The 14239-nt window shown below is 41.2% G+C and overlaps 1 protein-coding gene across 1 annotated transcript in view; it reads left to right on the top strand.

The window, feature by feature from the left end:
- Positions 1-14239, top strand: part of LOC126412634 (FAM172 family protein homolog CG10038) — a 306381-nt gene that overhangs the window by 176710 nt on the left and 115432 nt on the right. The window contains exon 6 of the mRNA XM_050082311.1: positions 12700-12816. Within this exon, the coding sequence (XP_049938268.1) occupies positions 12700-12816 (117 nt within the window). The remainder of the gene's footprint in view (positions 1-12699; positions 12817-14239) is intronic.

The raw sequence follows: 14239 nt of genomic DNA, 5'->3' as shown, positions 1-14239 counted from the left end.
CAGGATATGAAATCATTTCAGTTTGCCCTTACATCCCCAACCCTACACGTTGCTATTGGTGTCAGCGGTTTAATCATCCCAGCCAGTCATGTTCCAATACGGCCATATCCGTTACATGGGGCGGGGATACCCATGAGACTGATTGTCCACTTCTATCCCCTTGTTGCATCAACTGTATGGGCAACCACACTGCTTCCTCTAGAGATTTTCCCTATCTTTAAAGATGAACAAATTATTCAGAAAATCCAAGTGAGAGAAAAGGTGTCTACCTTTGCGGCTCATAAGTTATTCACCAGTAGAAAGCCCACTGTGCTCCCAGCAGGTAAATATAGCACTGTTCTCGCCTCTCCTCGACCTACTAAGGAGGTAGACACACAGACTTGCGATCTCACCTTTAACGCCACAGTCGTCGGACTGTCCAGCCCAAAGATCAACTGTTCAACCTCCCCACTATCACCCTCTCACTCTAAGGCTCAACCTTCATCGGCTCCTGCTAAATCATGGGTCCCAAAATCGGTCGCCCAGGCTTCCAAAAAAGAGCCTACTTGTGAAGATTTCTTACATACCCAGACCTCACAACCATCAGCTCCTCCCTCTTATCAACATCCTGCTTCCAAGAAGGCTCAAGAGAAACAAAGTTCCTCTCCTTCTCTGCCACAGTGTGTCTCTTCTGCAGCACCACCCAACGGTAACCGTCCTCAGCCGTCTTCCGTGTCATCGATACTACTCCCCAGTCATCTTCTCTCTTCAGGAAACAAAGCTACATGCCCACGATTGCTTTGTATTCGCTCATTTCCAATCAGTCTAGTGTGATTTCCCCTCTGTTGATGGTACTCCGACACACACATCACTTATGATTCTTCTCCATGATACTATCCATTATCACCCAATCCCCTTAAACAGTTCCTTCCAAGCCATCACTGTACGTTTTTCCCTTTCTGGATACAGCTTCTCTCTTTGTACCATACACATTCCATCATCTACACCAATGGCAAGAGCCAATCTCCTTCATCTAATTGGTCAGATCCCCCCCCCTCCCCCCCCCCCCCTCCCTATTTTCTGGTTGGGAACTTCAGTGCCCACCACCTGCTTTAGGGATCTCCATGTCCTTGACTGAGAGGCTCCCTATTGATTGACCTCTTCCACCAAGCAGATCTTGTGTGCCTCAGCACTGGGGAACCTACATTTTTGTCCGCCTCCACGTCAACCTACTCTCATTTCGACGTTTCAGTTAGTACTGTTCATCTAACTCGACGCTGTGAATGGTTCACTCTTGCAGATACACACTCAAATGACAATTTTCCGTGTGACCTTAGATTACAGCCACAACTGCCATCTATGCAACCAAGACACTGGAAGTTTTCCCAAGCTGATTGGACATTTTTCTCCTCTCTCACAACATTTGATAACCGTCCATTTCCTAGCATTGACAATCAGATCACTCATATTATGGAAGTTATTCTTACAGCTGTGGAATGTTCCATACCTCATACCTCCCCTTTGTCCTGGTGTGCCCCAGTTCTTTGGTGGAATGAGGCATGCCGTGACTCAATACCCGAGCAGAGACGTGCTCTCCGCGTTTTCCGCCACCCTCCTACATTGGCCAACTGTATTCGCTATAAGCGGTACGTACGTGATGCAGTTGCATCATCCACAATAGCAAGAAGGCAAGCTGGGACTTCTTTACCATCTCCTTTAACATCTTCACTCCCTCATCTGTAGTTTGGAGTTGAATTTGACAGTTATACAGCACATCTAGTTTCTCCCCGATCTTTGGGCTAACTGTCTTGCAAGATACCTTAGTGGGCCCAGTCGCAATGTCTAACTCATTGCATCAACATTTTGCTGAGATTTTGAGCTCTTCAAATTACCCACCAGCCTTTCCCCGGAAGAAATGAGCAACAGAAGCGCGACCTCTTGCTTTCTCCTCCCAAAATCACAAAAGCCATAATACTATTTTTTCTACGTGGGAATTCCAAAACACACACTTTCTCTTGCGTTTCTGCCCCAGGGCCGGATGACATCCACCTTCAAATGGTGCTGCATTTATCATACCGTAGTCTGTGTTACCTCCTTCACCTTTATAATCGAATTTGGACTGATAGTACCTTTCCCAGAAGGTGGCAGGAAGCTATCATCATTCCTCTTCCGAAGCCTGGAAAGGACAAATATCTCCCCTCTAGCTATTGCCCCATCTCTCCCATGAGGAGTATATGTAAGGTTTTGGAGCAGGTGGTAAATTGCCATTTAGATTGGTGGCTGGAGTCCCAAACCTTTTAACACCTGCCCAATGCAGTTCCCGAAAGCATCGTTCCGCAGTAGACCATCTTGTTGCTCTCTCCGCTTACATTGTGAACAATTTTCTCAGGAAACGCCAAATGGTATCTATACTTTTTGATCTGAAGAGGACATATGATACCTGTTGGAGGACAAGTACCCCTCCACACATTGTTCTCTTGGGGCTTTTGAGGTTGGCTTTCCCTTTTCATTCGTGAATTTGTGACAGAGTGCACATTTAAAGTGCAGAGCAACACTACTCTCTCCCAAGACAAGGGGGTGCCCCAGGACTCCATGGTAAGTGTTGTACTGTTTTCCATTGCCATAAATCCAATTATGGACTGTCTCCTTGCTGATGTCTCAGCTCCCTCTCTGTCGACGATTTTACAATCTGCTACAGCCCTCAACAGACCAGCCTTCTTGAATGATGTCTTCAAGGATGTCTCGATCGCCTCCACTCATGGAGCATCAAAACCAGCTTCCGATTTTCTCCCAGTAAGACTGTGTCTGTAAGTTTTTGGCGTCGTATGAAGTTTTATCCACCTTACCTACATCTAGGCCCTGTTAACCTCCCATTCGCGCACGTCACCCAATTCTTGGAACTTGCATTTGACAGAAAAGTGTGCTTGTCTTCCCATGTTTCATATCTTTTGGCTCACTGTCTGCAGTCCTCAACACCCTCTGTGTTCTGTGTGGTACCTCCTGTGGAGTGGACAGAGTGGTCCTCCTCCGCCCATGTCGCACCTTAGTGTGCTCGAAATTGGACTGTGGAAGCATAGTTTACTCCTCTGCGCGGCCATATATTCTTTGGTGTCTAGACTCTGTCCACCACTGTGGACTGCGTTTAGCGTCTGGAGCTTTTTACTCCGTCCTCGTGGGGAGCCTGTACACTGAGACTGCTGATCCTCCACTGTCCAATCGGCAAGCTGTCCTTCTGAATCGTTATGCTAGTCATCTGGCTTCCATGTCTACTCAACTGACCCAGATGACAAGCACTCAGCCAATCGCGTCCTTGAGTTTATCAGTGTCAGTGAGATGACATCAGTCATTTGAAGCTCTTTTTCGGGGAAACAAACCCACCTTCCGTTTTTAGTTTCCCTCCTCCTTCAGTTTCACTCCATTGCTGCTCATTTGAAATTCGGTTTTTTACCCTTCACTAAGCCACAGAATGGGCACTTATGACTGTAGCAGTTTTGCGCCCTAAAACCATAACAAAAAAAGGAAAAAATTTCACTCCAGACCACATTTTTAAGAATAAATTTGTAACCATTTTAACTGATTACTAGAACTATAATGTAGTACAAGGGGAATCAAATATAAATGGGATTTTTGTTCCTGAACATCAACAGTTCGTAGGACTGGCCCCGTGCTTTTGCTATGCTTAGGCAGGACCGTTAGAAGTGAGGAGAGTGTGCTGTTAGATATTTCCCGCCATATGTATAATTATCAGATTTCTTGCTCGTGAAGGAGTTACAGCGGTGGAAATTTGCCAAAGGTTGACTGCACAGTTCGGTGATAAAACATTATCAAGGACACATGTGTTTGCATGGCATAAAAAGTTCAAGTAAGGTCACCGTCCTCGGACCAGCATTACAGACAAAAACATTTGTGCAGTTAAAGAAATTATTGATGACGATCGACGGGTGAGAGCATCAGAAATTCCATAAAAAGTTGGAATCAATTACGGGGGCTGTCAGTCAGTCATCACAAATGACCTACAGTTCCGTAAAGTGTGTTTTAGGTGGGTCCCTAAACTTTTGACCGGAAATCTGAAGTTGTCACATTTGGAGGTCTGTCAGAGGCTTACAGCAAGGTTTGCGGAAGAAGGTGATACATTTTTGTGTCAGATTGTCACCTGCAATGAAACATGGGTACACCACTACACTTCAGAATCCAAACAGGACAGTAAGGAGTGGCGGAGGAAAGGGGAGGCAGCACCAGTGAAAGCCAAGACTCGATTGTCAGCTGGCAAGGTTCTTTCAACCTTTTTTTTTCAATCAGTGAGGTATTTTGCTGATTGATTTCTTGCATGAGCGACACACAATCAATGCTGCTTACTACTGCGAACTGTTGAACAAGGCAAGAGTTGCACATCGCAGCAAAAGACGAAACGAATTGATTTGACGGGCCATCCTTCTCCACGACAATGCGTGACCCCTTACTACAGCTCTGTTTCCAAGCTACAGGAAATGCACTGGACTACACTTGATCATCCTCCTTACAGCCCAGACTTACTGCCCCGTGATTTCCATTTATTTGGACCGCTTAAAGAAGCTCTAGGAGAGTGACAATTTGAAGTTGACCAAATTATGGAAGCCTTTGTGCACAACTGGCTGGTGACACCCCCCAGTTCTTTTTATGATGAGGGCATCAAAAACTTGCCCCTATGCTGAGGCAGATGCATTTCCAAAGTAGGAGACTAATTGGAAAAATAAATTATAATTGCTTTGAGGTTTTCAATAGATCAGTTTAGATAAAAAATAAAATCCTGTTTGTATTTGATCCAGCCTCGTATGTACAGTTGGGTCCAGACAAGGGAATGCTGTCACTTGGTCTGTCACTTTTCCTGCCGCTGTCTTCGTGATCTGTGTGCCTAGTGAGTTCACTATCTTTGATGCCAAACTCTATCTGATTCTTAAAGCTGTGGGGCCAGATGAAACATGAATGTGGACCAAAATTCCTTATCTGTTCTGAATCGCTCAGTGCACTGCAGATGATCCAGTCTGTGTACTCAGCAGATAGAACTGTCCAGCATGTCCATGATGCCATCCTGCACTTGGAAAGGTAATGACAGGTCATCTCATTCTGCTGGATATGGGGACACATGGTTATCCGTGGCAGTGAGTTAGCTGATATTGCGGCCAAGGAGGCATGTGCATCTTTGGGAGGAAGAGTGACTGGGCATTACAGAAAATAAGTTGCAATCAATAAAAGAGACCGTGAGGCCACAGAGCACCTCTTTCTGGCCAGATAGAATTGATGAAGTCTGTTTAACATGACTTCGAATAGGACACTGCCCCCTGACTTGTGGCTTCCTTTTCAGACGTGAAGAACTACCTATTTGTGATGCATGTGGTGTGCTAATTATGGTTTGCCACATTTTAACCAATTATATTTTACATAATAATGAGAGGGTACAAGCTGGTTTACTGACAGATCTGCCCTCAGTTCTAGGTGCTAATGAGCTGAATGTGGCAAGTGTTTTACTATTTTGTGTTTTTTCTTCCTTTCTACCTAAGCTCTTAAATCAAAGCTTTTAGGATGTTAGAGAGTGAATGGCTCAACCAGTTATTATTTTCGTGACCAGAGAGTCTTTTTTTCTGGACTTCTCTTAGTGGCTGTCGAGATCTGATGTCATTGATTTTAATGTTCAGCCTTGATTTGCTTGCTCCATTGTACTATTCACAGAAGTCATGCGTGTTTGTGTAAGGAAGAGTACAAGGGAGCATATGTGATCTTATGTTGTATTTTAGGCTATCCTTTTCGTCTAATACAGTCAACATACAGGTGCTGATGACTGTGATGTTGAGCACCCTGAAGATGCAACAACAACAACAGCAGCAACAACAACAACAACAGCAACAACAACAACTGCTTCAACAAAGTGAGATTTGGTGGTTCTGTAATCTGCAAACTTGCCCAATTTGGAAAATTATTTTTGTCCCATGTGATTCCATTTTGAGCAAGCTTCATTGTATTATCAAGGGAATCGAAATAACCGTTTGAGCACAAGCCTTTTTATGCGTAATCCAGTGGAATTCAAGAATAGAATGTCCAATGTGTGCTTAGAATAAACTATTCTTTTGCCCACAATATTGGGAGCACTGTCAGTCATTGTCGAAACAATTTTGCTAAAATTGATTTCTTTTGCAGTAAGTTATATTTTAACAACTGTACAAATCTATGTGCCCTTAGTAGTTCCTGGCAATGATATTATCACAATCATCATCTGATTTCATTTACAACACAATATCGGGCACACACAGCTAAATGGGCAGATTTAGTTACATCTATACCTTCATCAAGAAACAGTGGAATATAAGGAGAGGACTTTGTCTTTTTTTTCATCTCTCTTTTATTGTGTTGCTACATAAATGAATATCTTTGATCTTTACTTTCAAAATGTTCAAAAAGTGCTGGGGCAGATACTAAGCAGCCTCCCTTCAAAACTTCCCCATTGCCATAAGGTTACCATGTTGAGCAATCACATTTGCAACCGAGAAACTTGTGGTACTAGTATGACAATCTGTGCCAACATACTCAATCATAAATGTTGACTGTCTGTTCCTGTCTTAATAGCAAATGCAATGAATTTCTATCACTCTGGTTCGCATCTCAGTCCACCAAGCCTGAAATTCTGTATTATGCTTGCCTTACACTTTTTCTTTCTTTGCCAAACTACTGATTCTAAATAATACCCACAAGTTTAAAAGTGGTACTAACTAATCTCAGCACAACATAAGCACACAACAAACAAAAATGGGTAAAGACAGTTTCATCTTAACAATGTGGCAATATGGCACATGCTGGTGTAGAACGGAAGTTGTCATTGTTAGAACAGCTGCCAACCTACGTGATGTAATAGTGAATGGTATATTATTAGCCCATTCATGATGAACTTTGGTACTATGACTTCAAATGCAGGTGAACAAATGAATTATGTCAATTAGGTTGGCCTACCTAAATTCCTTATTTAATGCCTTGCTCAAATTATTTGATCACGTGGCACTAATGGCATGTGTGCCATTGCGTCACTATCCATGCTGTAGGAGATACAGTGTAGGCTAGCTTGGTAGAGCCAAGTATGAAAAACAGGAGAAAACATTAAGAATACATGATCCTCCTCCAACCGTTAGGTTGGTTACCAGCAGTTTGCCATTCATTTTTGTCATTGGCCTTCCTCTTGTTAGTGGTATAGGTGGTGCGGCTGATATTCTCCATTATCTGGTTGATCTAGTCTAGTCTTGGTCTGCTTCTTGTATTTTTCTCTTCTACTGTTCCTTGAGTGATACTGTTAATGATAACATCATGTGTCATCAGATGACTGACCAGTGTGTCCCTTCTGTGTTCGATTACTTGAGATAATACTGTCATGAAAACCATATTATAATAACTAATGAAGAGTTATTGAATTGAATTGAATTGGGGGAGAAAAGCTATGGAACATCTAGATTAAAAAATGGCTTAATTCATGGGGCGCATTGTGAGGTGTCAAGGAATGGTCAATTTAGTAATATGTATCTCCTTTGAGAAACTATGTAGCCGAGATGCTGGAGATAAGACTTTCATGAAAACCAGATTAGTGTGTTCAGCTGATGGTTGTTTGTATAGATCTTACTGGATCAAAATCCAGATCATTAATAATCTCAAAATCTTTGCAGACAGCATAATGCAAGTTGATCATTGTTGCAGAGCCTTTAGATGTCCTATATGTGTTGCTCAGAGTGCTGGAAACTCCATGGCAGATGCACATTGTACAAACTTGCAAGATGCACTGCCATATTATTTAGCCACTCCTCATTACTCTGAAATCTCTGCAAGACAAATTAACACGCAGAAAATAGTATCTGATCTTTGTGCTTTCATTTTTCTACACAGTCCGTGCTATATTATAATCAACTATTTAAGCTGAAAATTCTACAGATCAAAATAAAAATACCAGCAAAGTTAAATGAAGGATGTTCTTCTGATTTCAGCAAAGTACCAAGATATTTGTGGAACCTGTCATTTGTCAATGGAATGATAGGCTGAAATACGCTAAAGTCTTTGTATAAGAAAAGAGATAACAATAACATTAAATGCCATCTAATTTCACTTTTTCCAACGTTCCCGAAAATTGTAGAAAAGGTAATATACGAGTGACTTGTTAACCACCTGACTACAAGAAATAAAGCAGTGGAAAGTCTGGGTTGGAATAACAACAGTGAAATAGGATAGATTGCTACTTATCACATAGAAGAGCTGTTGTGTGGGGGACAAACAATTAAAAATACTTTTAAGAGTAGATTTAGTTATCAGATAAAGTCCTTCCACAGATGCATGTGTGCATGCATCTACACACACACACACACACACACACACACAAACACACACACGGTCATGTGATGAGGTCTGCAGACAACAGTGACCATGTGTGTGTGAGTTGTGCATGTATGAATGTGTGTGAAACAACTTGTTCAGTAGCCTAAGTTTAATTTACTCTTAAATGTCCTATAAACATATATCTCAGCTGCTCAATGACTCCTCCGTGTGACGAGTAGCAGTCTATTCTATGTCATTGTTCAACTAATATATTGGCAAAGTTACGTTTTTAATTTCTTAATAGTTCCAATATTGAGAAGGCTGTTTACACATACTGCAAGAATGTGCTTAGTTTGTACAAATAAGTTACAAGCTATTGTGAAATTTTCTAATCTATCAAAGGCATTTGATTGTGAATATCCGTGTCCTTGTAAGTGAATTAGAATTTACACTGTAACAGTAAATATCATGAAATGGTTGACACTGTATCATCCAGACAAGATACAAGTGTTTCAGTAGGACTATTAAGCTATTGCTCATCATCCAGCTGAGAACTCTTTAGATGTGGTGTCCCACAAGGTTCCATCCTAGGACCCTTACTTATTTGTATATGTTATGACCTACCATCAGTTGCATTACCAGATACCAAGTTTCTTTTGTGCAGATGAACATTTGCAATAAATAATGAATCAAATTTATAAAAATATTGGAAAATGTAATTTAATAGTCATTAATAAATATTTACTTTCAAATAACACATTACGTGCAGTTCAAAACTTCTAAGAAGTTTGCCCCTCTATATGCTTTACCCTTTGAGTCCAAGAAATATAAAAATTTAATTTTAAAATATTTCTCAAAATTTACTTTTGTTGTCATAGTAGGGTACAAATAGAAGAAGAAATTTGCAAAAAGTAAATGATCAGTTGGATTGAAGTTATGTTTTCACTTTGGAACCACTGGGACATCAGTTTTTGACCAACCATTATTTCAAGAGATATATTTGAAAGCAGTTCTGCATTTTTCCTGAACACAATCGCACATTTTGAAACTTCTATGAACTCATCAAAAATGGGTCTAAAATTTAATAAATTCATTTGAAAAGTACCTGTTGGTGCAGTGGTTTCATTCCAAACCTCTCATAACAGCAGTAATACAAACTCAAATTTACATTTCATTAACTTTAGATGTACTTACTTTCACAGTCAATAATCTCCTCAATATGATCACTATTCCAAAAAAAAGGAAGGGGGGGGGGGGGGGCATGTTAGAACCTCCTTCAATCATGTAGCACAGTATGTGTCCTTAATCTTGAACTGATTGCTGGAAGTGACTGCTACAATGCACTTCAGGGTATCACTAGATGTCTGTCTTGTAGTAGCAGTGGTGGTTTGCAAAAGGCTGCGTTACTTCGAAAAGAAAGAAAATGGTGTTTTCAGGCAGAAACCACTGGTACTCAAGGGTTAGGATATAATGACAAGCAGATAGAAGAGGTTGACAGTGTAAAATTAGGGAGTTTACAGTCTGTTGATAAATTCAGTTGGGAGGAACGTACCACACATCTGCTGAACCACCTACTCAAATCCTTATGTGCAATGTGGATTACATCAGACATAAGTGATATAAAAATAAAAAAGCTGGCATACTTTGCATACTTCCATTCTGTTATATTGATCAGGATTAGTTTTTGAGGTAACACATTAAGATGGGCTAATGTTTTCCAAGTTCAAAAGTGTGAAATACAAATTATTTTTAGTATGATCAAGGCCTGTTCAAAGAGCTTGTCATACTAAGTGCTGCTTACCAATATACACTCCTGGAAATGGAAAAAAGAACACATTGACACCGGTGTGTCAGACCCACCATACTTGCTCCGGACACTGCGAGAGGGCTGTACAAGCAATGATCACACGCACGGCACAGCGGACACACCAGGAACCGCGGTGTTGACCGTCGAATGGCGCTAGCTGCGCAGCATTTGTGCACCGCCGCCGTCAGTGTCAGCCAGTTTGCCGTGGCATACGGAGCACCATCGCAGTCTTTAACACTGGTAGCATGCTGCGACAGCGTGGACGTGAACCATATGTGCAGTTGACGGACTTTGAGCGAGGGCGTATAGTGGGCATGCGGGAGGCCGGGTGGACGTACCGCCGAATTGCTCAACATGTGGGGCGTGAGGTCTCCACAGTACATCGATGTTGTCGCCAGTGGTCGGCGGAAGGTGCACGTGCCCGTCGACCTGGGACCGGACCGCAGCGACGCACGGATGCACGCCAAGACCGTAGGATCCTACGCAGTGCCGTAGGGGACCGCACTGCCACTTCCCAGCAAATTAGGGACACTGTTGCTCCTGGGGTATCGGCAAGGACCATTCGCAACCGTCTCCATGAAGCTGGGCTACAGTCCCGCACACCGTTAGGCCGTCTTCCGCTCACGCCCCAACATCGTGCAGCCCGCCTCCAGTGGTGTCGCGACAGGCGTGAATGGAGGGACGAATGGAGACGTGTCGTCTTCAGCGATGAGAGTCGCTTCTGCCTTGGTGCCAATGATGGTCGTATGCGTGTTTGGCGCCGTGCAGGTGAGCGCCACAATCAGGACTGCATATGACAGAGGCACACAGGGCCAACACCGGGCATCATGGTGTGGGGAGCGATCTCCTACACTGGCCGTACACCACTGGTGATTGTCGAGGGGACACTGAATAGTGCACAGTACATCCAAACCGTCATCGAACCCATCGTTCTACCATTCCTAGACCGGCAAGGGAACTTGCTGTTGCAACAGGACAATGCACGTCCGCATGTATCCCGTGCCACCCAACGTGCTCTAGAAGGTGTAAGTCAACTACCCTGGCCAGCAAGATCTCCGGATCTGTCTCCCATTGAGCATGTTTGGGACTGGATGAAGCGTCGTCTCACGCGGTCTGCACGTCCAGCACGAACGCTGGTCCAACTGAGGCGCCAGGTGGAAATGGCATGGCAAGCCGTTCCACAGGACTACATCCAGCATCTCTACGATCGTCTCCATGGGAGAATAGCAGCCTGCATTGCTGCGAAAGGTGGATATACACTGTACTAGTGCCGACATTGTGCATGCTCTGTTGCCTGTGTCTATGTGCCTGTGGTTCTGTCAGTGTGATCATGTGATGTATCTGACCCCAGGAATGTGTCAATAAAGTTTCCCCTTCCTGGGACAATGAATTCACGGTGTTCTTATTTCAATTTCCAGGAGTGTATTTATTCCTGAATGAAATTTGTCATAAATAATATATCACTTTTTCAAATGAATAATTCTGTTCGTGGAAACAGTATTCAGTATAGGAATAATCTTGACAAATATTTAAAATCACTTACTTCAGTCCTGAAAGGCATTCATTATTCTGTAACACACATTTGCAATAGCTTGCTAACAACCATAAAATGTTTGACTGCTGATGAGGCTCATTTTAAGGATTTATTAGTACCAATTCCTTCTGCTCCTCTGATGAATTTTTTAGTAGAACCTGTTCATGTATTATATTACTAACAATATCAAATAATGTTTGTGTTATATAAAATTTGACTCTTGCACATCTTCAGTGCAGTAATGCAATTTTTCAAACTAATTTTCTCTTTGATAATGCTTTTCTGCAATCTTCTTTCCTTCTTTTTTTTCCTGTGTTTATCCCATATCTTCATGAGGTAGGCATGTTGAACTAGATTTGGCAATGTTAGAGGTATAGGGTGATCAGATGGCACATCCTACACCTCAGCTAATTGTACATTTACACATTTTAAGAAAAGTTTTTTATTACCTCTTAAATGAAAATATTTTGAAGATTTTCTCTTTAGTTGTTTCATAGTATTTTCTAAACTATGCATTACATATTTTTGAAACTTCCTGGCAGATTAATACTGTATGCCAGACATGGACTTGAACATGGGACTTTACACATATTGTATTACATATTCTTGTTTTCTAAAATATTCTACATCTTTGAAGATCTCGTTACTATGGATCTATGTAACAAAAAAGTCATCTAATTTATTTGACTCTTATCCAATTCAACTTTGAGGCGATCAGGTAATAGAATGTGTGTTACAAACTTTCAAACATTTTTATTGTATATAAGATACAGTATAGTTCTCATGGTGTGAAATGGCCTTTATGGTATCTAGCTTCAAGTGTTTTACAGAGATGTAAAGGTACGTTTTTATGAATTCCACATAATTATTTTATTCAATATTACAATTAACGTAGTTGAAGGTGAAGACCTGAGATTGAAATGTACGTGTAAAATAGATGTAATGAAAAAGGAGAGCAACAACAGTTAGCTAAAGTATGCTGTTTATTGTTAACAATTTAAGTTGCAGTTTGTTGTATGTAACATGTAAGATTTAATAACATCCTTGATTTTCTTTTCAGGCCATAAATCATTTCTCCGATTTTCAAGACCGTGTGTTTGCTATTGCACTTACAGATTCTGTGCATAGCTTTCAGGTGCAGAAATCATCATCAAAAGTAGTGCAATATCTACAGAAGGTATGTTAAAATTATTATAAAAAAGTAGGAAACTTCTGCATATTTTTATTTGGCAAGCAATCATATTACAGTTTTGTTGTCTAGCATAAAAAGCATCAATTATGTGTGTAAGTTGCTGATGAACAGACTGAGTCTTTCATCTAAAGTACATATGAAATAAATGTTAGTTTCTGTTCTCCCAAGCAGAACAAACTATTGCATACAATCGTGTGCCATAGGAAGGAATATCCACCAGTAATGTGTAGCAAGTGGAAATATACGTTTATCAAAACCTGTCAGTAATCACAATTGCTTACACAGGTTAGATGTAACCTAATAAAATTAGCAGGAAAGCGAATTTGGTGAAAAAGAACTGCTGTTTCATATTTGTAACAGTAGAGACCCAATTACAGTCATGTTGATGTTTACTAGAAAGCTAACGGGAGTTCTCAAAACCAGAATCAATGAAGCAGACAATTTGTAGGAGTGACCGCTAAGAAGTGTTTTTAATTTTCAATTGAATTGGTGGATTTTCAAATTCTTGCTATATGTATGACGGGAGCTTATTGAAAATTTTTCTAGCAGAACATAGTACAACATTGTCAATCCTGAATAACAGTTAACTATGTTTGCATGGTCTGCATGATACTATTTTTGTGTCTTGAATGCTGGTTGTGTAAATCGTATTTCAGATGAAACAATTTTTGTTGAAACAATTTTTTTTAGCAATAAATATCACTAGTGAACCCGGCAATGGTTTGCAGTTGCTAAATATGTATGGGATGTGTGTCTTAATCTCATTGTTGCCCCCCCCCCTCCCCACCTCCCCTTCTGTCCACCTGCCCCTCTCTTTATCTTTTCATCCATTTCCTCCTCCACCCCTTCTCTCTGTCCATTTTATCCTTCCCCCTCTCTGTGCCCTTCTCCTTCCTCCCTCTCACCTCCTCTCCATTCTTTGACCTTTAGCCTTGTGTATTGTTACTCCAAATAAAATGTGTAATGAGAACTGCAGTTGGTAAATTGGTTAGGATAATTGATATATGGGGTGCGAGAGATCTGTCCAGCTGCTGGAAGTAGCTCCAGTGATAGGACTTTGCATAATTTTAACATGTAAAGGGGTAGGATTACAAAGTTTACGAAAATTCAGATACTCCTACAGTATTCTAATACTAAGCCAATAAGCCATAAATACAACTTTTCTGTTTTCTGCTAAAACCGACTGCGAGGAAGATAACAAAACTGCACATAGCCATATTTACACTTTTTGGTTAAAATTATATATGAAGAGAAAGCATATATATGAGAGAAACAATTTATGTAATGGTTTAAATGCCTTGTTATCATAGTTACAACTAACTGCAAAAAATAAAACTGAACCACACATTTTCACAGCCCAGCATAGCACAGCATATTCTTTCTTGCAGTCAGTTTTGACAGAAATAAG

The sequence above is a fragment of the Schistocerca serialis genome, chromosome 7 (assembly GCF_023864345.2).
Source record: "Schistocerca serialis cubense isolate TAMUIC-IGC-003099 chromosome 7, iqSchSeri2.2, whole genome shotgun sequence".
Classification (NCBI taxonomy): Eukaryota; Metazoa; Arthropoda; class Insecta; order Orthoptera; family Acrididae; genus Schistocerca; species Schistocerca serialis.
This window is presented reverse-complemented; position numbering and strand designations above follow the sequence as displayed.